The following is a 25,341-nucleotide window of genomic DNA, read 5'->3' on the forward strand; positions in this document are numbered from 1 at the left end:
CCTTCAGCACCATAAAGGGTCCGATCTCAGTAGAAGGACCCTGTTCTCCTAAAAGGAGTGGCTGTCAGGATCTCTGTGAGTGGGAGTTGAGGCCATCTGTAACTTAAAATGCCCTCCAGAGGATTTCTCAATTGACTGATAGTCATCTCAGTCTGAGAGGTCCTGAGCTGAACCCTAGCTGACACCCTGCTCCCTGCATCCTGCTTCCTTGTGCCCACCCCATTCTGCAGTTCCTGCAGCTTTTTTATTCTCAGGAAACGGCAACTCCATCTTGCCAGTTGCTCCGGTCAAAACCTTGGCATCCTCACGGACATGGCTCTGCATACTCCAGTTCAAATCTATTAACACATCTCATGGGTTCAACTTTTGAAAAATAGCCAAAATTTGACCAATCCTCACGATCTCGCCCATTACCACCACGATCTAAGCTACCATCTTCTTTCACCTGCATCATTGCAATGATTTCCCCATTTCTCTCCTGACCATCCTAAAGATTATTGTAGCACAGCTGTTGGAGCAATTATTGTGAAGTTTAAGGAAGATTGTCCTTCCCCTCTGTTTAGAACTCTGCAGTGGCTCCTCATCTTTCTCAGAGTAAAAGCTGAGGCCCTTGGAGGGGCCTATCAAAGATGGCCTGCCTATTCCTCTGATTTCATTTGATGGCACTCTTCCCCCACTCGCTCTCCTCCAGCCACACTGCATCCTTAGTGCTCCTGGGACATGCCAAGAATCTCTTACCTTAGGGCTTGATTCTGTAATGCTATCTGCGCATGTATCATTGTGGTTCATCTCGTCACTTTTTTCAAGTCTTCGCTTAAATGCCAGCTTCTCTGTGAAGCCTTGCTTTGACCCTCTATATAAATCAACACTCTTCTGTCCCTGGTCTCTATACCCAATCGTCTGGCACCATATACTGCCCTTAATCTGCTTTATTTTCCTCCCTAGAATTTATCACCACCTCATATATATTTAGTTGTTGATTATATGTATGTTTTCTGTCCTCCCTAGAATGCACATCAGCACCATGAGGGCAGAGAAGTGGTCTGTATTGTTCAGTACTGTATCTCCAGCACCTAAGCAGTGCATTATAGGTTATCTATAAATGCCTGCTGAATGAATGAGTGAACGAATGAATGTGTGTCGTTGATAACAGATAGTCGGTTCCAGAACCAATCTGCGTGGGCTCTATTCCTGCCCCTGCTCTCACTGGTTATGTAATTTGGGCAAGTTACTTTGTCTCTTTGAACTTTGGTTTCCTTCATTGTAAAATGCAGATAGTCATTATACCTCCTTCATAAATTTATGGAAGAGATTAAATGAGTGTAACGTTGTTAAAATGTGTCAGCTCTTGTTACTAGAGCATCTTCCAAGTGTGTGATAGGTAGGAAGTTCTCAGGATACTCCTTGACAACCTACATCAGATTCACCTGGGGTTTGGTTAAAATGCAGCTTCCTGGGTCCCAGCCCAGAAATCTGAGGAAGGTCCTGAAAAGTTTGCATTTTCACAAGTTCGCCAGGTGACTATTTGTATATTATAATTTTAGAATTGTAAGTTGGAAAAAAGAATAATGGACCACATTAGAGAATGGTAATTCTGAGCCTGGGAAAGGGTCTGGTTGAGGGGACTCTGCTATTTGTGAGGAATCAGAGGGAGGGCCCTTTTTCTCTCAGCAGTGTGTGTGGTGTGTGTGTGCATGTGTGTATGGGATGTGTGATATGTATGTGTGTGTGGGTATGGTGTGTGGGTGGTGTGGTGTCTTGTGTGGTATGTGGGAGTGCCTGTGTGTGTATGTGTGCCTGTATGTATGTGATGTGGTGTGTGCGTGTTGTGTAGTATGTGAAATTTGGTGTGTGGGGTGTGTGTGTGTGTGTGTGTGTGTGTGATATGTGGTGTGATGGTGGTGATGGGTGGGACTGGGAAGAGGGTGTTGAGAAGTAAACTGGTCCTCTGCTGCTGATTTTAAAATGATTTTGTCCTGAGGCGGGAGTTGGTAGCCGTGCCTAATTGTTTTCTTGTTTTCGGCAGTGGGATGTTCTATGATGGGAACCACACGTATCTCATTGAGCCAGAAGGAAATGATACCTTCCAAGTAAGTTCTTCTGTTTGGTGTGGCACACGTGGAAGTTGATGCTGGGAGCTTTCTTCCTCCTCTTTTTTCTCTCTGCTTTATTTTATTTTCATATCTTTAGGGTCTAGATAGAAAGTAAGTGTGTGTGTGTGTGTGTGTGTGTGTGTGTGTGTGTGTGTGATTGAACATCGAACAAGTCAGAACCACAAATGTCTTTTTTCTTTCTTTAATCTGTCTCTTACTCCTCCTTATGTTGGAAACACTTTCCTTCTGAGATATTCTGAAGATTTCGTTTCTATCTCCACCATAATGTGCTGTGATCTGTCTTTGCCTGCTCAGGCTGCCATTACAAAATACTGGGTATCCTTAATAACAGAAATTCATTTTCTCTCAGTTCTGATGCCTGGAAGTCTAAGATCAAGTTGTCAGCAGGATTGGTATCTTGGTTGCGGGTTCTCTCGTTGGGTGGCAGATGACAGCCTTCTTGTTATGTCCTCACATGGCAGAAAGAAAGAGAACGCTGGTGTTCTTTCCTCTTCTTATAAGGGCACCAGCCCTAGTGGATTAGAGCCTCATTTAACCTTTATCATTTCCTCACAGACCCTATCTCCAAATATAGTCACATTGGGAGTTAGGGCTTCATCATATGAATTTGGGGGGGACAAATATTTATTCTGTAGCAAATCAAAATCACAGATATATGATTTTCCATTTTCCACCCCCCTTTCTTTTCTAGAGTCAAGATTTTTCTCTATTACTCATTGTCTTTAAAGCTCTGTACTAATGAAATTTAGAGAAATCTAGGTTTTTCTCAATTCTTCCCTTACTTTAGTTGAAATATTCATTTCCCACAAATCAGAAAAGGATTAAGTTAATATTATAGACTACAGATCAACATAATCCACTTCCACTAGAGCTCTATACACACAAATATTCTTCCTTGTAGCATGGAACATTGGTCCAACACTTAGAGAGGCAAATAATTTCAAGAACTGTACTTTGTTCTGCCACCCATAATAAACCTTGTTTGGGAAACTATCTGTATTGTGCTTTATTTTCTGGGTCCCCACTGCCTGCTGTCCTGTCACATTGCTTGACTGTGTGATATTTTTTAACAATAATTTCATGAAACTTGACTATTTATGATATTTCTTGTAACTTTAGTAATTGAATGAAGCCAAATGAAGTTATTTGAATTTTCATTAATTTTTCTTAGATGAAACATGGCTGTTTATTTGTTGGTTTTTTAAAGAACTTTGTATAACACTTGAATTTTGGAGCATGTTGTATTTGGCCATCTGTGGTACCAGTCAGCATGCCCCCCAGTCCCAGAAGAGTCTTAGCTCTGCAGTCTTTGCCTGGCAAAGCTGGCTGGCTCTAAAAGGTAGTCAGGGATCCGTGGAAAGGAACCAGTCATAAAAAACATTAACCCATTTTCCCAGATGTCTTAGTTCTGCTTGGGAGAATACTAGCATTCATTTATTCTCCATTACTATAGGCTCTGGCTTCTCTGTCCGTGAAGGCATTTTGCTTCTAATAAGATATCCCTGTGGTGCTGGGACAATACAGGATTGAGTGGGAGGTACTGTGCAATGGCTCATTACCTCTTTAAACCCAGGAGAAAATGGAGACCACTGCATGGACTGTGTAGATGCCTGACCACTGCGCTGTACATCAGAAGCTAAAGCTGAATGATATTGAGTATCAGCTATAATAAAATATATGTATATATACACACACACACACACACACACACATACACACACATATATATATATATATATACCGTGTTTCCCTGAAAATAAGACCTAGCCGGAACATCAGCTCTAATGTGTCTTTTGGAGCAAAAATTAATATAAGACCCAGTCTTATTTTAATATAAGACTGGGTATAATATAATATAACATAATACCAGGTCTTATATAATATAATGTACGAGTGGGTCTTATGTGATATAATGTAAGACTGGGTCTTATACTAATTTTTGCTCCAAAAGACACATTAGAGCTGATGTTCCGGCTAGGTCTTATTTTCGGGGAAACATGGTAGTCATGGGAAGTGGAGTACAGCATAGAGAATATAATCAATGGAATTGTAACAGCTATATATGATAATCTAAAGGGGCTGTAGATTGGGAGAGGGGAGTTATCACTTTGTGAGCGGTGTAAATGTCTATTACATTGTTTTGTACACCTGAAAGTAATAATAATTTTTAAAAAAAGTGACAGTTCTTCTAAGGGTCTCAGCTTCTCCTGCTTGCGTGAGGCTGGAGACACCTGGATGTACATGCTTAATCTCTGTTTGTGTTCTTTCAGGAGGATTTCCATTTTCATTTGGTTTATAAATCCAGACTGTTTGAATTTCCATTGGATGATCTTCCATCTGGTATGATATTATTCTTATAATGACTTTAAAAAGGACGACTTTAATAATTTAATGCTTTTAGAGCTAATCTATATATGGAATATCGTTAGCCCATGACAGCTCATAACACTTTTAGAAAGTGAAGTGCCATCCAGAGGGAGGATAAAATGCAGACTGACCTCATGTTTATATGTAGCAGATGCGTTTGGAAAGACATAGCTTAAGCACATAGAAGGAAAACTTTTTAAAATTATAAGATTCAAAGAAAGGTACTACAGGAGAAATAATGTTAGAGCAAACATTGGTCTGCATAGATAAAATATATAAAAATTCACTCTTGGTGAAACTGAGTTTGTGAACAGACATATGAACTCTTAATCACATTCTTATTTGTTGTTTTTCTCATCTCTTTATGCCCCGGCATTTTAAGAAAGAACTGTTACGGATTAACATTGTTATTATTATGTGCTATTTGTGAAATTAGTCTTTCCTTCTCATGTGCGTGTATCAGTCCATTTATTTATAGATGTTGATTTGCGGATTGCATCCATATGGTTACATGACAACAAGGCCAGAGTCCTCGTACTTTGGCCCTGGAACTGATTATGCAGAGTGCTGTGCTGGACTCATTTGTTCTCCTTCCGAAGGCAGGGCATGCTCTGAATAACCTGTGTGGAGATGCTCCCTCCCCTATTTAGTGAGACCTGTCTATGGCCATAGCACATTCTAAATTTTAATCTCACTTTAATCTTTGTAACTGTTCTGTGAGATCGATATTATTGTTTCCATTTCATAGATGAAGAAACAGAGGAGCAGCTCATTTGTCTTTTCTAGAGTCCCACAGCTTGTAAGAGACTGAATGGGGGTTTGGATTATGGCACAATGAGTGTTCGCTGGGAAAGAGACACAAGGGCAAATGGAAAAATTACTAGACTGAAAGCAAATCCTAAACTACTGCTTAGGAAAGTGACTTAAAAGTTTACATTGTCTCCTCATCAGAAAATTAAATCAGTGTTTTCTAATGTCTCTTCCTTTCTGAAATAAATTTTAACTCCTTGACCTTCTGCAGTTCCCTTAAAGAGAAATAAACCCACCTCCTTCCCTCCTGCCGTCAAAGGGATAGAAGGTCCTATTCCATAGAATTCACTATTTTGAAAAATCTGCAAATGAGTGTATAGATGCTCTTACTTTACATAGAAACTTTAGACTGTTCCTTCAGTTACCTTGTGGAACTTCTTACAATCCCTATTATGGGAAGAAAATAAATCATGACTAGTTGCCTGAGAATAAAGTACAATCTAATAGGTATTACTGGAAGCAGTGAACATTAATTACTATTTAAAGTAATAAACAAAATCCCCTCTAAGGACTTTATTGTAGACTTGCCATGATACAATCTTAGAATTTTTTAAAAACTTTGCTGAGGGCTTCTTTTTAACAGAAACTTTAGACGTGACTTGACAGTTTTGCTGGTATTAAATATGAGTTTTGAACATATTCTTTGAAAACTCAGGTCTGTCTCAATTAGTTTCTGGGTGTCTTTTCTCATCAGAAGTTGGCACTGTCAATTTTGAGAGTGTTTGTCCTCCAAGATGCTTAGATTTACTGTGATAGCTTAGAAGAAAACAATACATATACAAATAAATGTCAAAACTGTAATTTTGTGAAATAAGCTCAAAAGTAAGCTTATTTACTTTTAGTTTAATAAAGTCTCACTGGGTTCTGGATTATCATCACCTTGTCTTGCTATACATTATGAATTTCCCAGATATAGAATATGATCAGGTGGTCTTCACTCTTATTTGACGGTAAAACCTTTTGTTTCACATGACGCATCTGTCAGGACTAGTGTCCTGAGAATACATTTTGAGAAAAGCTTATTTATTTCCTATGGACCACTTAGCGTTCAGTTTTTAAAAAATTACTACAATGAAATACACAAATCTTGTATACTATTTGATGAGTTTTGACACACACATACATCCTTGGTGAGCCATCGAGCATTTCCATTAGCTCAGTAACTTCCTTTGTGTCACTTCCCACTCAGCGCCTCCCACTTTGGCAGTCCCATTTCTGACTTTGTTTTTATTTGGCCATAGATTAGTTTAGCCTGTTGTAGCTCTTCATACAAATGGAATCATGCATTCTGTCCAGCCTCTTTTGCTTAGCATGTGCCTGTGAGATTGAGGTTGTCAGGCTAGCCATAGTTCATTATTTTAAATTACTGACTATGTTTTATTGTATGAATATACCACAATTTGTTATCTATTCTGCTGATGGACATTTGGGTTGTTTCCAATTTTTGGCTATTATGAATAAAATAACATGAACATTCTTGTACAGTTTTTTTGTAAAGTTTTTTCTTTACAGTTTTTTTTGTGGCTACATGTTTATATTTCTTCTGCCAAATACCTAGGAGGGAAATTACTGGGTCATAAGGTAGGTATATGTTTAACTACATAACAGTTTTCCAAACTTGAGCATGCATCCAACACACAGACTGCTGTGCCCATCTCTAGAGTGTTTTTTTTTTAAATAACACTTTATTGAGGTACGATGGACATACATAAAGCTGTACATAATTAATGTATACAACTTGATGAGTTTGGAGATAAATATACATCCATGAAATCATCACCATAATTTTTGCCATAAACATATCCATCAATTCCAAAAGTTTCCTCCCTCTCTCTTTATCATTGCGATTAGTGATAGGAACACTTAACATAAGATCTATACTTAGCAAAATTTTTAGTACACAGTATTATATTGTTAAGTACAGGCACTAACTACAGCTACTGCTGCACAATAGATCTTTAGGACTTTGTCATCTTGTACAACTGAAACTTTGTACTCTTTGATTAATATCTTCCTGTTTTCCCTTTCCCTTAGCCCCTGGCAGCCACCATTCTACTTTCTGCTTCTTTGAGTTTGACTGTTTTAGATTCATCATTAAAGTGGTATCATGTAGTAGTATTTGTCCTTCTGTGTCTGGTTTATTTCACTTAACATAATGTCCTCCAGGTTCATCCACGTTGTCACTAATGGCAGGATTTCTTTCTTTTTAAAAGCTGAATAGTATTCAATTGTATATAGAGACATTTTCCTTATCCATTCATCCATCAGTGGACATTTAGATTACTTCTATATCTTGGCTCTTTTGAATAATGCCGCAATGAACAAGGAATTGCAGATGTCTCTTTGAGATTCTGATTTCAGTTCCTTTGGATAAATACCCAGTAGGGTTGCTGGATTCCCAACAAAGAATGTAAGGGTTTTATAGGAGAAATATGAGAAAAATTTTAATGTAATTTAGAGCAGAAATAATATTTGAGATTTTTTGAATTGTAGTCATTGATGATATATTTATTTAGCAACATTATAATTATAAAATTCATATCATGTAACTATATAATTATAATTTATAATTAATTGCCAGTTATCACAATTATTAATAATAATTCATAAAGTATAATTATATAATTTATAATTGGAAGGGCTGGTACAACTTTGCCTTGTATGAAAGTAACCTAGAATATACACTAAGTTAAATTTCATTTATGTTTATTTCCTTTTAGAATTCCAACAAGTAAACATCACTCCACCAAAATTTATTTTGAAGCCAAGATCAAAAAGGAGTAAACGGCAGGTATGTATTCACAGGAATATGTCATGATGTTTTAAAAAAACATTTGGCAATTGTCAGTCAATTGGATCTACATTAAGCTTTTGTGAGAGGGCAAATATTAGTTCAGGCATTTGTCAGGGTGTGGTAAACAGTAAGGGTGATGGATCTGTAGGAGCAGTGGAGATGGGGCCATATTATTACATAGACTCAAAAAGGATTCAAGATAGTGGTGATAATCTGGTTTCTCATCATGTAAATGGATTGTGGCGCCCCTGCTGTGACATCTCAGGTTCTTTCTACCATAGGCCTCTTCTCTTGCCTGGTATGCACCACATCATGAAAGTTACTTGTATGGTACCTATCTTTGTGTTTATCCTTTTAAAGATACTGCCTTAAGAGCGAATCTGTCAGGTTTTGAAACTGCAAAATGCAAATGTGATACTTGAGCTCTTTTGGATTCTGGAATATAAAACTAAGATGTCTCCTTTATGAATGTTCAGTGGATCTTGAACTTATAATAACAACTGTTTGTACAGTGGCTTCAAACCCCAGGAAGTAGGTACTATTATTCCTCTTTCACAGGAAAAGAAATGATGGCTCTGAAATGTGAAAATGACTTATGCAGAATTATGGAGCTGGTAAATGGTTCAGACAAAATAAGAACTCTGGTTATCAAAATTAAGTTATTATCACCATTGCGATGGTGGTGATTATTGTGAGTGTGTATGTGGCATAAAAACACAGGATGAGATAAATAGATATGTAATGGAAAGAAACAGATATTTTCTTTTTAAAATATGTTTAATAAATATGAAATAAAATGTTTACAGACAGATTTCTAATGTGAATAATACTTGCTAAATTTTATGGAGACTTACCATGTGTCTGGCCTTGTTCTAAGAATTTTAATTGTATCAACACATTTCATCATCATCGTAATCTTATGAGGAAGGTATTAGTATTATCCACATTTTACTGATAAGGACATTGAAATATAGGAGGCCTAGATAACTTGCCATGGTCACATTGGAGTGCTTAATGGCATAGCTGAGATTCTGACCTAGGAAATCTGGTCTCAGAGAGGTTCTTATAACCACATATGCTCTATATACTGCCTCTCAGAAGCCCTTGTGTTTCATGAATTACTACCATGAGCTTTATATAATTTGGGAATATACATATATAGTGAGGACCAATTTAATAGATACAAATAATTGCCATCAGGGTTTCATTTGAAACAGTATTTATTTCATGAGTTATGAGCTGAGAGAATAGGATAATTTTCTGTGGACATGATCCTTGATGTTCGTCATACACACCTGCAATATTCAGTCATATGCTGAGCAGACAAACCCTTGACTTCTCTGAGAAACCTGTGGATCCATGGAGGCGAAGCGGTAGCAAACTGTGTGGTCATGATGGCACCTCTCTGACATTAAGAAAATGTTGAGACTTGTTAAAAATGCTACTGTATTAACTGGGAAGGTTCAGGTCTCTTCAACAATTAACAAGGCAGTTACATCCCCAAAACATCCATTTTTAGAGACTCTTGTCACTGGATGCAGTTTATGTTATTTTTTGGTTTCCAAACACAAAATTAGAGTCTGTGATTCCCCATCAGCTTGGTATAAGAGATTTTTTTGGGGGAAAAAAGTGGTTTTGTTTTGTTTTGTTTTTAACTTTGGTAATGTGTTAGCAATGAAACAAAAATCCATGTGGCAGAATTTTCTTTTAGTTTTTTTTGAAATGCAGTACTCAAAACACACATTCATGATCAATTTAGTTTTGATTGGATACCCTCATCACAAAAATGGCCAAGTGAACAAAAGATTTGTTGAAAAAAATGTGTGTGAAATTGTGGCATAAAGGAAAAAGATTTTGCAGATCTTGTTAAAGATTGTTATAGACCAACTGTAGACAACAGAGGGGCATGGCTGCCTTAGTGGCTCTTGCCAGTAGCATTCATTGGTCATGACTTGGAAGGTGGAGAAAATTCATTGTTGAATAGACAGATATAGCTGCGCTAGATAACTCAAGACTGTTGGGAGCTCTCAAAACTATCCTAACAAATCTCCTGTATCGTTTGGGGGACCCCTAGAACCCTATCATAGGATGGGGCATGTCTCAATTTGGAGATAATGGAATAAAAGGTGCCAATCATTCAACTCCCCTTAGACCTCTCAGAGATTCTCAGGAACTTAAATTAAACCATTTGTTACAATCTCCAAGATATACTGTTAAATTAAAAAAAAGAAAGCCTGATACCAAAGAGAGTGAAATAAATGGAAGTGCAAAATAAAATATATTTCATGTTTGATTTTATATGCATAAATATTTCTGGAAGAAACCAGTAACTACACATTGTGGGGGAAGGGTAACAACTAGGTAGACGGGTAACAAAGGTGAGAGGAAGACTCACCTTATATATTTTTTATAATTTTTAAATGTTTGAACCATGTTAATTTATTGCTTACTCAAAAACTAAGTAAATTGATAAAAATGAAAAAAAATACTAAATGAATAAAGGGAAATTTTGTTTTATTTCTCCCATATATTTTAGTTTTTTATTAAAAACATTTTCAGCTTTATTGAGGTTTTATTGACAAATAAAATTGTAAGATATTTAAAGTGTACAACAGGATGATTTGATATACATTGTGATAGGATTCCCCTATGGAGTTAACACATCCATCACCTCATATATTTGCCTTTTTTTTTTTTTTTTTGGTGAGACCATTGAAGTTCTCTTTTAGCAAATTTAAGTTATACAGTATAGTATTGTCAATGTCCATCAGTGAATGAATGGATCAAGAAAATGTAGCATAGTGTGTGTGTGTGTGTGTGTGTGTGTGTGTGTGTGTGTGATGGAATATTATTCAGCCTTAAAAAAGAAGGAAATTCTGTCCTTTGTGATAACATGGATGAACCTAGAGGGCATTACGTGAAGTGAAATAAGCCAGACATAGAGAATTACTGTATGATATTACATGTGGAATCTAAAAAAAAAGGTCAAACTCGTCGAAACAGAGAGTAGAAAAGTGGTTGCCAGGCATGGAGATAGGGGGTACAGGCTTTCAGCTGTGAAAGGAATAAGGTCTGAAGAGCTAATGTATAATATGTTTGTTTAGTTTTTCACAGCCAAGTTCAGCAAGCTTGTTTAGGTGCTATTTCCTTTACTATATTGCAGCTTCATCGGCATCCTCGGAACGTAGAGGAAGAAACAAAATATATTGAACTAATGATTGTGAACGATCATCTCATGGTAAGATTTGCTGAAATTTTTGTTGTTTGGACTTGTTTGTGCCTAGGGTAAAAGTGGTGGGTGCACAAATATGTTTAGAAGAAAGGCACCCATAAAGTTGTAACCTAGAGAAGGTATTTACGTAAGCAAACATATTTGTTACCCATCAGCAACCTGCAACTAGGAAACATCTTAGGTAAAAGTAACAAACGGTATTTTGTGAAGTTCCAAAAATATTTCTGGGACTCATAATGTCAGGTCTTTGGATTTACTTGATTTATATGGGGCCTAATATCTGATCTTACTGAAACGGCAAGGTTTAAAAAAAAAAAGGGAACTTCATTTTATATTGAAAAAGTAAGCAAGGCACCAATAATGTGACACTGTAGTTTGTACAGCTTTATCCTAATAAAAGAAAAACAGTTTTTTTTTTCTATTTCTGTTTTGTTATGTAGTAAAGCTATACAGGAAAAGCTTATAGAGCCAAGCAGTGAAGAATTTTAGGATAAGAACCTAGTGAAACTTCCGTTTTTGTTGTCGATTATTTTGTTAATTCACTTCATGTGTATATTAAATTCGTGGGTGTATTTCAGTCAGTATGGTTATTGTTGCAGCACAGCACTGTGTTACAATGCTAATTGTTCCATGTAACCATGGTTTTGAACTAAAAACCATCTGGTACACATTGCTGAATTTTACTTAATTTCAGGTGCAAGTACCTTTGGATTTACTTTGAATGATTTATTTGAGGGAAATTGTGTCATTTATTTACATATAATTAAACAAGCAATATTAGTTTTAATTTTTGTTAATGATAGTACAACCAAGATTGAATGCTTCTTCCTTGTTCAGGCTAAGACTGAGTTTTATCTGTCTAGCTTTTTGAATTCAGTGACTGTTACTGTTTCCTGAGATTTTTTTACAGAATGAGAATAACTTGCAAAAACATAATTTTGGACATTTTAGGATATCACAAATTCAGATGTCTGTAGACATCTTTAGACAGATAATGCAAATAAATGGAACTGGGTATAAACAATAGGGCAGGGTGAGGCCTGTGGTGAAAGGGAAATCACATAGCCTGTTTAATTGGAGCAGCTGCTTCGCAGCACTTACCAGTTATTACCATGTGGGGCTGCTAATTTCCAGTGAAGCCAGAAATCAGGTATCATGTGGCACTTCCTGATTTTTATAGTAGCATTGAGGCCGAACAAGAGATATATGTGATCCACATCTAGCCTATAAGCTACCTCTTTGTGACCCTTAGGGCTTTCTTCTCCTTACTGAATAAGCCTTGTAGAACTTAACAGATTTTTATACTTTTAGCAGTATTCACATTCATTTTTTCTGACTTTGATGTACCAGTATTTGTATGTTTTGTAATTCATAGATAACATGCATATGTTTTATCATTTTGAATAATAATCCTGTGACAGAAATAAACTTGTTAATGGGACAGAACAGGTATTTTGTACTTTATCTCACAGATGACTAAACTGAGGGCTCCAACTTTTAAGCACCTTGCCTCAGACTACACAGTATATAAAGGACTAGGTCTCAATTCTTACATTTTTTACACATCCTTAGAGAACTTGCAGTTATACCATGCTTTCTCTGCTGAGGTGATTATTGCTGATGACTCTGAAAGCCCTTCACTTGTTTTCTTTTGCTTTCAGTTCAAAAAACATCGGCTTTCAGTTGTACATACCAATACGTATGCGAAATCTGTGGTGAACATGGCAGATTTAGTAAGTATCAACCCGATTCAGTATTGTCATAGAGGAATTTTATCTCCTGATTACTAACAGAACAGATAATATGGCTCTTACATATTCATTACTCCAAATTACACTTGACCAAGTTGTCCCATAAGTCCCTGGTAACCTTGTAATTGACTTTATTGACTTTGATCTCTATCTGGGAAGGTGATAAAAGGAAGTGGTCAGAGTTGCCCACAGATTTATGCCTGAAATTCCTTCCTGTATTTTTCACATTGGAAAAGAAAAGGTTGAGTCACAGCCCCTAACAAAGATACTGTGTACTCCACCAATGGAGAAACAGTCTATGAGTTGTGCCTTTTGTAAGAGTGCCCGGTGCTATGGGAACGATGCAACTAAATAATTCTACTGTACCTACTTTCCAAATCTTCCCTGACAAGGCAGTGCCAGTACCTTCTCCATGAGTTTAATTAGGGCCAGTATGGTTGTTTAGAAATTGTTTCCTAGAGAGTTTCTATTGTTCCGTTTTTGCCACGGGAACTGAAGAACAGATGGCTTCTTTGTCTAGGTTCCAGAAGGTGGCCTCAGGGAGAGCCTTGAATAAGGGTGCAAATGTTGGTCCAAAAGTGATCTTGTGTTTCCAACAGGTGCTCTGTTCTTTGGGTGTTAATTGATAAACAATTTGATTCTCTTACTCAAGGTAAATGCATGTAAATTAGAAAAACAATTATCTCCTTAAAAACAATGAAGTTTCTTACATTTTACTAAAACTCAGTTTCCGTAAAAGGAGCTTTGTAGTCCTGTTCATAAATCACTTGATTTTACCACATGTACAGCTGGTGTATTCATTTTGTTAATATTCTGTTAATGTTCTATAGATATATAAAGACCAACTTAAGACAAGGATAGTATTGGTTGCCATGGAAACCTGGGCAGCTGACAACAAGTTTGCCATATCTGAAAATCCACTGATCACCCTACGTGAGTTTATGAAATACAGGAGAGATTTTATCAAAGAGAAAAGTGATGCAGTTCACCTTTTTTCGTACGTAACTTTTGTAATGATTTATTACTTTTTTTGGTTCCATATTGTATGCTCTATGACTTGTGACTGAGCTGTGTCCATTTTACTGCATAGCACAGTTAGGATTTGACAGGGAAGATACATTTGGCAAAAGTTTTAGAGTATAAATTGTTCGAAATTATCCTGAAAATTTAAGAAGGTTAATTTTTATTATTGCATGTGTATTTCATTTAATTTTTCAAGATATTTAATCAGAGCATTAACCGAGTAAAAATACGGTTAATGTTCATAAAGGTATTCTTAACAGATTAATTACATTTTTTAAAGTTGCTGTCTTTTAAAAGTTAACATTATCTTTGTTTTTGCTTTAAGGTGAGAGCTTAGTATTTTCAGAGTTTATCTTTTATTTTTTCTTACTCCTATATGTTTAAAAAATTTTTGTTGGGTAACATGCGTATTTGATGTAATAGCAAGTTATATATTGTAGCACTTTAAAAACCGATCATTTTAAGTCAGAGCTGTTGAAGAAAATTATAAATGGAACTAAAAGTGTACATTTTGGGGGTCAAATTTACACAAAGTTGCAAGTATACTACAAGGAAATATCCTATGCCCCTCACCCAGATTCATCAATTGTTTATATTTTGTCCCATTTGTTTTATTTCTTTCCTTCTATCCCACTTACCCCCTTCCCTTACTTTTATCTACCCAGCTATCGATTTTTTCTCCCTGAACCATTTGATAGTAACTTGGAGATGATTATCTACTGGGCCTTTACTACTAAATACTTAAGACATTTTTTTACTATAGCAAATGATTAAAAACAGAAAATTTAACATTGATGCAATATTTTAATATATAGTTTATATTCAAATTTTACCAATTGTCTCAATAATGTCTTTTATAGCCAATTCTCCCCTTCCCTAAATCTAGGATCCAATACAGGATCACACATTGCATTAACTGTCATGTCTCTGTAGACTTCTTTAATATGAAAGATTTCTGTAGTATTTCTTTGTTTATTTTGAACTTAACATGTTTGAAGAGTGTAGGCCAGTTATTTTATAGACCGTTCCTTATTGTGGGACTTGCTGATAGTTTCTCATTATGAGATTCAAGTTATGCATTTTTGGCAGAAATACCACAGAAATGATTTTGTATCCTTTTCAGATTACAACATATTAGTACTTCTTTTTTTAATAGATATAATTCTCTTGAAGATATTTATTGATTATGTGGGAAACATCCCTCAGAAACCTTTTTCTTTGGTTATATGTGTAAACAATTTTCACATTCCTCCCTTAACTTAGGAATAAATAGTATACAAATGTTATGTGCATTGAGAAAATTAATGTGGTAAATTAATAATGAGAGGTGCTATGATGTTTGAACTGTGAGCAGTAAGTATTTTTCATTTCCTTTTCTGAAAGGGGAAGTCAATTTGAGAGTAGCCGGAGCGGGGCAGCTTATATTGGTGGGATTTGCTCGTTGCTGAAAGGAGGAGGCGTGAATGAAGTAGGTGTGAACATCTGTACAGTACAAAGTGGTATGATGGCTGAAAATGTTTTCCTAATATTTAAGAGATAATTTCTCAGTATTCCACATTTTCTAGTTGTTAGGTTGTTTTATTAACAACCAATGTGGTTACTGTAAATTACCAGAGGACAGAATAGGGAAATAATAACAAGATAATATCTGCTCATTCTGTTCATGTTCTAACTTAGAGTGATTTCCATATTTAGCTACTTATAGATATATGGAGAAAAGTCTTCACTTTTAGCTTCACTGACAATAAGGCCCTGTTTCCCTTTGATTTTCCAGATAATTGGGTAATTTCCAGAAGCATCAGCTGACTACCTAACAACCGAATTAGAAATTTCTTCCTTCTTTGATATTTGGCAAATTTTTGGAGAAAAATACAGTCTTAGTCTTTTCAAAGGGTTCCTTCTACTCCTAAGGAACTAAGCCTGATGGAAGTGATCTAAGAGAAAAATACTTGAATCTTTGGGAGGCTATATATTGAAAAAAATATCCCTAGGTCTTCTCAAGTTACTTTTGGCCAAAGATCAACACTATTTCCTATTACTCATAACGTTCATTTTCTGAGCCATATTCTATTCAATTTGGGGAAATTTCAGAGTACAAGTGGACACACAAGCATGAACAAGTTCCATATAATTTGCATATTTATTTTTATCTTATTATCGAAAAAACTGTTTTAATTATATGCAAGTACTAAGTTTTTTAGAAAAGTCACTGGTGAAATTTGCACTCAGAATTAAATTTAACTTTCCAAACCCAAAAGTTGATGATTCCCTGGCTTCTAGTTTTCCCTGTAAGACTTAATCAAACACTAATTTATTTCTTACCACTTCTTTCCAAATGCTCAATAGTTCAGCACCAGCTATTGTGTGTTCAAACTGTGATAAACGAAATGCTTAGAAATTACTTATTTTCAATTATATTGTGAATTTTTTTCTCTGGCCCATCTTAAATAAAGAATAATTTGCATTTACACGTATTTAATTTTTTTTTTGTTTTTCAGTTTGGGAAAACTGATTTAATGGCAGTTACTCTTGCCCAGTCATTAGCCCATAATATTGGTATTATCTCAGACAAAAGAAAGTTAGCAAGTGGTAAGTTTAAGTACATGTGTGGTTTAATTATATTTTAAAAAGACTATCTGTAAAATATTTTGGAGAATGAGATTCTTTAATTCAGTTGCTTGATCAAAAGAGTTTGGGTGATAGTATAAGATAAGTAGCCAGGGCACAAAATAATTTTTTCAAAAGTAATACAAGGTAATAATTACATTGCAGATTAAAATTTATCCATGTGTAATAACTATTTATAGCTATGTGATGATAAATTCATAGTTGAATTTTACTTAAAAAGGGATAAAATAAGCTCAGTTTGGTAATTTTAAATGGTCAGAGTCATGGGCATATAGTTTCAAGATATTCTGTTTTATTATGGTTTATTTAAACCATCACTTAATATGGACACAGAGGTTGAATTTGCCTGCCAGGTTGGATCAGACCTGATAAACGGCTTAGTAAAATATGGACCTAGTAAAATATGTTAGGTTTAGCATCTATGAAGAATATATTTTTCCTAACTTACTTCACCAAGAATGGTTAAACACTATGTATGTTGAGTAAGTTGATTATAACAATGTTTATTTTATTATTTTAATAATGAATATTGTAAATATGTTTTTATATTAATAATGATTACCATTTATGGAGTACTCATTATATGACAGACAATTGAGTGCCAGTATTATCTATTAATACATCTAGATGCTCATTTAATTCTTTAGATAATCCTGCAAGAAATACATTATTAGCCCCATTTTACAGATAAGATGACTAGATCTTAAAGGGAATGTCTCCAAGATTACACAAGATTACATTGATAAGCCCAGGTATTGAACCCAGGTGTCCGATTCTGAAGCCTAACCAATTTACTATACTGCCTTCTACCAGCCTTGGTGTAGAAGCTTTTTAAAATGAACAGGAAGTTGTTAGAATTCCCATAAATGCTTATGAAACCAGTATCCTGTAGTGGTATATCACTATTTTATTGGCATTTGATTGTATTTTATTTAAGCCATCTTAAGTGAATGCTTTAAAGATAGGACCACTTGTTGAAATAGCGAAAGATTTAAGTTTAGTAAAAATTATATAATCTTGATAGGGCCCGAGTGAAAATACACTTTTAAAAATAGGAACTACTCTAACGCACCTGGTTTTACTTTGTAATAAGTCATGTATATTCATTTTTTCTTAGGTGAATGTAAATGTGAGGACACGTGGTCTGGTTGCATAATGGGAGACACTGGGTGAGCCACTTCTATTTGAAAATAATTCACTTTTCCTTTCCCCGCTATGCTGTTGTCTTTCTAAGAATATGACACTCAGAAACTTAGTGCATGGAACCTCACCCCAGACATTTAAGAGAAAATCAGAAGTAGATTTTCTCAGTGGCTTTGTATGCAAAGTATTTTTCACAAAAGAATCTCTTCTTTATGAAAACAATTGATGTCTATAAAGCTAGTAGATCAAAGACTTTTTTAACATTGATTCTAGGCTGGAAATGAGAAAAAACTTTGTTCTTGATGGCTTACATACTAGCTCCCTTTCTTTTTATCTTTCTCAATTCTGATAAATGGGTTATAAACACTAGTGTGCTGCTAAGCTGTCTCTCAAAAACAAAAACAAAAGAGCCCAGATTTGCAGCTTCTCAGATTTCCAGCAGCCTTCTACCATATGTAGAAACATATAGTGCAAATACTACAAAGATTGATTTCCAGCTACCAGTGGTGTGTCACTGAACAAGAAGTGGGAAGAGTTGTCACATTTACTCTCCTGAGAAAGGTTTTCATTTTTTTACTGTCCTACCCATCACACATGATCAGGTACTTATCCTCCATTCTTTCTAGTGCACAACCATTCCTTTCATGCCAAGCTTATCATTACCATCTTACTTTAAATTTGTATCATCTTGGGCGTTTGTTTCAGTAACATGCCAGATACTCAGGCAGCTTTCAGGCTCTCTTTCTCCCTTTCGGAACTCCACTGCCATCACAATCAAAAAAAGGTATAAAGAGTAAAAGAATGAACACTTGTATAACTATCACCCTGCTTAAAAAAAAAAACAACACACAAAAAATAAACTGCCTGCATAATTAAATCCGCCTTGTGTTCTCTCTTATTGGTCCCCAGGTCCAGCCAAGGTAACCATCTTGAATTTGGTTAATATCATCACAGATCCTTTTTGATACTTTTATTGTATGTGTTTGTATTTGTGTTGAAGTACTATACAGCATTGCTTTGCATATTTTCAGTTTATGTGAAAGGCCTCATACTATATGTATTCTTCTGTGACCTGTTTTTTTGATCAACTCTGTATTTGTTATATTTATCCATGCTGATAATATATAGTTCTAGTTCATTGACTGTATAGGGCACAGTTTCTCCATTATCCTCGTAAGGCACCTGGATTTGTGTCAGACACGTGAATTTTATTTTCCTGCTCAGAACTTTTGTTGAGTCTCTGTTATCTAAAGGATAATGTTCAAATTCCTTCCCCCAATATTTAAATGTCCATAATCTTTCTTCATCCTCATTTGCAATCTTATTTTCCACTTTCATGATCAGTTTGCTAACCGTTATTATACGAAGTGTGATCAAACAATACAGTGAATGTTTAAATAAAATTTATTACCGTAAAAGACACATTGCCATTAATCTCCCTCAAAATACTCCCCCTTGCTTCAAACACACTTACCCCATCGTTCTTGCCACTTTCTGAAACAGTTCTGGAAGTCCTCTTTTATGAGTGTCTTTAGTTGCACTGTCGTGGCTGCCCTGATGTCCTGAATCATTTTGACTCTGGGGAAGAGCCAGAAGTCACATGAAGCCAGATCCAGTGAATAAGGTGGATGAGGACACACCATAATCTTTTTATTTGACAGAAGCTGCCATACCAGAAGCTATGTATGACATGGAACCATTCTGTTGTGATCACAAAATATGGTGAATGCTGCTGCTGAGTGCCATCCAGTGGAAAGGCAGGGATCTTCAATATAGAAAGCAGTGCGTTGAAGCTTAGTAATGGTGTGTGACAAGTTTCTAGTTATTTGGTGCAGTCTGCAGTCAGTTGGGTATGAGTTATGGTTGAGAGAAGATGTGTTTTAAAGTGTGCCATAAATCATCCCCTGTCATGACAATGCTCCATGTCACACATAGCTTCTGGTATATGGCAATTTCTGTCAAATAAAAATATTATGGTGTGTCCTCATCCACCTTATTCATTGGATCTGACACCGTGTGACTTCTGGCTCTTCCCCAAAGTCAAAATGATTCAGGACATCGAGGCAGCCAGGAGCACGCAACTAAAGACACTCATGAAAGAGGACTTCCAGAACTGCTTCAAAAAGTGGTAAAAACCAAGGGGTAAGTATATTCACAGTGAGGGGGAGTATTCTGAAGGGGATTAATGGCAATGTGTCATTTACTGTAATAAATTCTTTTTATTTAAACATTCACCGTGTTCTTTGATCACACCTCATACATGAGTTTCCAGCCTCTTGATTTCTTCAAGAATTCCAGCCTCTTCATCTGGAATTTTCATTTTTCTCTATCTAACCACGTTTCTAGCGATTTGAAATTTATTATAAGTTTTAACTCCTGCATTATAATTTAATTCTGTATGTGCTATACTTCCCCTCACCAATTAGTTGCACATTTTTGAGGATTACATCTTACACTAATTGATATTTTTGTCAGACTTCACACCATAATATCTTGTACAGACTTGACTTTCAAGAAATATTTATTGATTATATTTGAATTTTGAACTCCCAATATATGTATGAAAAGGAAAATAAATGATGGAGGGCAAGTACATGCAATCATATATTTAAAATATATTTTTAAATATCTTTGAACATTTTGTTTAGTAATAAGAGGGAATTAAAAAGATCCTTTTTTATAGTTGTAATTTTCCAACAATTACTGAATTTCATGCTAGAGGTTCTTGTCTTTTAAATGCTATTTAGTATATTATACTTGATTATTCTGAATAACTATTAAGCACAAAATTTTATAGACAACCTGCCTAGCATTAAGCATAATGAATACCAAAATCAAATGGCAACACTCAGATATGTACAACTCTTTGCATTGGAACTCTTCTTACATCAAATACTGTGTTTCCCCGAAAATAAGACCTAACCAGACAATCAGCTCTAATGCATCTTTTGGAGCAAAAATTAATATAACACCCGGTCTTATTTTACTATAATATAAGACCGGGTCTTATATAATACAATATAGTATAAGACCGGGTCTTATATTAATTTTTGCTCCAAAAGATGCATTAGAGCTGATTGTCCAGCTAGGTTTTATTTTCAGGGAAACACAGTAGATGCATTTAAGGGAAAAGCTCTTTGCATAAAACATTGTCTGGTATGATGCTATGTATAATTTGATCTGTGCCAAACATCACCTAACAGCACTAATTATGGATTTATATTTCCCATGGGTACATTACCTCCCATTTCTACTTTCTGAAGTTCCTCTGTACTGCTTAATGTTGGAAAGCATTGTTGAACTGAATACCAGGCCTATTTAAAGTTCCTATAAAAATTAAGATTTTAAGAATGCATTGAATACAATAGATATGTTACACTGCAAAAATGGTTTGGGGCAGAGCCTAGGGAGATACATGATATCTGCTTTCAGGTATTTGAAGATGTAGTAGAGGAATTAGTCTTATTTGATATAGATAACAACACAGACTGTAACTGTCGGAAGTCAGATGTGGCACAGTGAAGGTAAGAGCAAGCTATAAATCTAAACTGCTCCTGTGAGGGAAATTCCCTGTCAGTGTTGGAGAGCAGGCTGAACTTCCAACTGTGTAATGGGCAGCAGGTTGGGCCAGGCTGAGATCTCTGATAGCCCTTTGCAGGTCAGAGGCTGAACTAGGCTTTGACTTCTAAGGGTCCAACACTTAAGAATTAGTGACTTTCTTCTTTGACAGTAGAAGCCATCTCAGGTTTTGACTGGTAGAATAAATGGGAAACTTGAAGAAAATCCTATTTAATTTCCATAACTTTGGCAGAGATATGCAGAATGGATTCATGGGTGTGGTGATAAAAACATTGGCTGAGGGGTTGGCATTGAAAAGAAAAAAGGAAGTAATATATGTATACAAATCTTTAAATAAAGAATAAAATGTATGACTTGATAGGAAAGTAAAGTGAAGGAAGTAAAGTAGTTCAGAGAATTTAAACCTGAGACAGCTTTATTTGGAGAGTTTGGCATGAAATGCTTGAAAAATGAGTTTAGGGTAAATAATCATTGTCAATTCCATTAATTAATTCAAAAAACGTTAAACACTATGCTTTCAGGAAGTAGGGATATAAATGAACATAGTCTTTGCAGGCTAATGGGAGAGATGTTATAAAAACTATCGATTACTATCTTAATTGTATTTTCACTATTATAAAAGCTCAATGTAAAACAATTTTTTAAAAATATAGAAAATAAAATTTTTATCACTTTTCTCACTATCCAGTGATAACCATGGTTAATGTTGAAATAAACAATGTTAAAATAATGTTTAAATCCCAGTATTTTTTCTTTCCATTTTTATTGTTCTTTTATATAATTTGGGTCCCTTTGGATATTTAACTGTTTATTCATTTTTTTACTTAACATTGTACAGTCAGCATTTTTCTGAGTTTTCATTCTTGAACACTGTGATTATTAATAACTATTTTATTAATATGTCACAGTTTAGTTAACAGTTTTACTATTGAACATTTAGGTTATTTTCATGTTATTTGCTATTATAAATTGTGCCACCATAAATATCTTTGTTCAGACATCTTTGTACACATAGTGAATTATATCCTCAAGAAAATTTATAAAAGGAGAATTACTATATCTAAGGATATTTCTCATTTTGAAGATTTTTATTGCATATTGCAAAATTGCTCTATAGTCAAGTTTCTTTTTCTATTGACCTCTTATAATGTTATTACTTTTTTTGGTATACATTTTTTTTGTGTGTGTGTGAAACAATCTGAAACTTGAAGAACCTTTTTGTCCCTGAATCATAAGTTATTAACTTGGTGCCTATCACCCCTAAAACCTTAATACACATGTCTACAAACTAGGGCATCCTCCTACAAAACCACAGTACAACCAGAAAAATCATCTAAGTCTTAGCCCTCATTCAAGACTGGCCCTGAGTTTCAGTGGTTTTTATGTCTCTTTAGCGTCCTGCAGTCTGAAACAGTACCTGTCTTGTTTGACTTCCATAGCCTTTACACATTTGTAGATTATAGGTCAGTTATTTTGTAGAATGCTTTGCAGTTTGGGTTCCAGCCTAGTAATATTTAGGAAAGACTTATTACAAAACAAATTATTTCTAACTCTCTTTAATCAAAATTACAGGTACAATATGTATGTGTTTCCTTTGAATATGTTTGCACATAATGAAGAACCCATAGTTACTGTTAGTCACCAAATGAAGAATTTGGAAATATACTGATGGAGTAAAACTCTTAGGGATTAAATGTAATTGTTGTACATAAGTACAATTTATTTTTTCATTTTTAAGAAAATGTACAATTTTGACAGTGTTCAATTTTAAAACTGATATACAAACAAGGGAGACGAAAATTGTACTCAGCTATTACTTTTCTTCTCTCTTAAAGCTATTATCTTCCAAAGAAGTTCACCCAGTGTAACATTGAAGAGTATCATGACTTCCTAAATAGTGGAGGTGGCGCCTGCCTTTTCAACAAACCTTCTAAGGTAATAAGCGTGATCAGAGTTACTAGTTATTAATCTTTCTAAAGTATAATAAAGACACATTTTCAACCATTGGATCTCATAAAAGAGTTTTTCAACTTGGCTTATATGTACATAGTCTAAACTTGCTGAATATCTGCATTTTCAAAGTCAGCTTTAATCTTGAGCTTCTGGGACTATTCTGATGGAAATAGAAAGCAAGTAGAAATAAGAGTGCTTTCTGAAAATTTTCCATTTTCTTTTTATCTGGCCAAATGATGATTCCAGGTTAGCTTACAAAAATGGTTTCATTTTGCCTTTCATTTTTATTTTCTTGGTGAGCTTTTTGCCCCCGTGGATACCTAATCACAGCTTATCCCGGTAGAAAGGAAAGCATATCTTTCCTCATCACTCCCTACCACTACCTTTCAGAATGAGCAGTATGATTAAAATGGCAAGTTTCTCAGTGTGAAAACCAAATCTACTTCAAGAAGGAAAGGAGAAAGTCTTTGCATACTTAGACTTTGTCAGAGGCTTTCACAATTTGTGGACCATCCTCTGATTACTGACTGGAAAGCAGGTCTTCCACCTATATCTGGAATACTTTGCAGATTCTAGTGGATTGCTTTCTCCTTGTTCAGTATGTGAACTGTGACATGCTTCTGGGCACCGCAGCGATATGTAGTATTGCTTTTGTAATCATTTACCTGCTTTTGTTCTCTGTTCACGCCAGTGAAATTTAGGAAATGCATCACATTGCACTGAAAAGCGAATTGATGATTTTAAGTATCTTTCCAAAAGCTTCAGAAGTAATAATTGAACTAAATTCCTGCTGCTATAAATGAAAAACAATTCAAGTCTTTTTACCAAAATAACTGATTATTCTGAACCCAGAGTAAGAGAATAAGAGTATTTTTCATCTGGATAAGTTTTAGTTTTGGCTTTCAAAGCTTTCTCATTTGTTATGATTCCTTTCAACTGAAAATGAAATGTAGAGATGAGTGGATTCTTTTGTTGGAGAGGGGAGAGTATTTGAAATTAGGTTGGGATTCTTTTGTTGTTGTTGTTGCTTTTTTAAATTTCATTTTGCTTTTTCCCTCTAGCTAGTTAAGAACGTGTGTGTGTGTGTGTGTGTGTGTGTGTTCATAGGTGTGTATTCACTTTCATTCTATAATACATAGATTTTGATTAACTTTTGAATGATTGTTATATGTGTGGAGCATAGCAACTATTTACTAATTTTATCTATCATCACAAGATAAATTATATTCAAATGATAATATCGATGGAGAGTTAAAAAGTGAAAATCTTAAAATGTACTCTTGTACAGGCCAAAAACTGCTTCTGTCTCTAGGGCAAATTATCATTGCTGTTCTCTGTAGAACTGTGTTAATAGGAGGAGCTATATTTTGTATTAAATAAATCAATGAATTTGTTATTTTGTGATGTTTTCCTTATTGTCAGTGAAATAGCTTTCACAAAGAAATATAATTAATAAAGGGCTTTTCACAGGTAATTGAACTTGATCCTCACAACAATTTGTGATGTAGATGGGCAGCTAATATTATTCCTGTTTTAAATACTAAAATACTTGGACTCTGAGATGGCAAGCTGTTTTCCCAAGATAAGTAGCTGAGCCAAGATTTGAATCCAGACATTCTGACTCTAAATCCCTTGCTTCTTGTTTGAAGGAAATGAAATTTCAGAAGTCAGTCTGGGTTGGCTTTAATCAATGGCTAGATCATCTTTTATTTTGGTGGCATTTATCAGACCCTACTTGGTATATATGTTATATATATAAATATGATTAAATCCGAACCGGAAATAATATTAGACACTTTTGTTCTAAAGTTCCCAGTTCTAAATTTATAGAAAGTCATGCTTTCTGTTTAGGGAAATAAAAATATACTTTGGAATAACTAACAGATATGCCAGAAGTATAGGTGTGGCCCTTGTGGTCTCTTATAAGGTCTTTAATGTTGGTTTTTC

At 35.1% G+C, this 25,341-nt stretch overlaps 1 protein-coding gene across 19 annotated transcripts in view; it reads left to right on the forward strand.

Annotated features, from left to right (window-relative positions):
• Nucleotides 1-25,341, forward strand: part of ADAM22 (ADAM metallopeptidase domain 22) — a 230,158-nt gene that overhangs the window by 157,889 nt on the left and 46,928 nt on the right. For all 19 annotated transcript variants that reach the window (XM_019716244.2, XM_019716282.2, XM_074340694.1 and 16 more), the window contains exons 6-15: nt 2,027-2,090; nt 4,385-4,454; nt 8,012-8,082; nt 11,249-11,323; nt 12,979-13,050; nt 13,899-14,065; nt 15,475-15,559; nt 16,590-16,680; nt 17,837-17,888; nt 23,277-23,376. In XM_019716244.2, the coding sequence (XP_019571803.2) occupies nt 2,027-2,090; nt 4,385-4,454; nt 8,012-8,082; nt 11,249-11,323; nt 12,979-13,050; nt 13,899-14,065; nt 15,475-15,559; nt 16,590-16,680; nt 17,837-17,888; nt 23,277-23,376 (847 nt within the window). The remainder of the gene's footprint in view (nt 1-2,026; nt 2,091-4,384; nt 4,455-8,011; nt 8,083-11,248; nt 11,324-12,978; nt 13,051-13,898; nt 14,066-15,474; nt 15,560-16,589; nt 16,681-17,836; nt 17,889-23,276; nt 23,377-25,341) is intronic.

Source organism: Rhinolophus sinicus, linkage group LG09, assembly GCF_036562045.2.
Source record: "Rhinolophus sinicus isolate RSC01 linkage group LG09, ASM3656204v1, whole genome shotgun sequence".
Classification (NCBI taxonomy): Eukaryota; Metazoa; Chordata; class Mammalia; order Chiroptera; family Rhinolophidae; genus Rhinolophus; species Rhinolophus sinicus.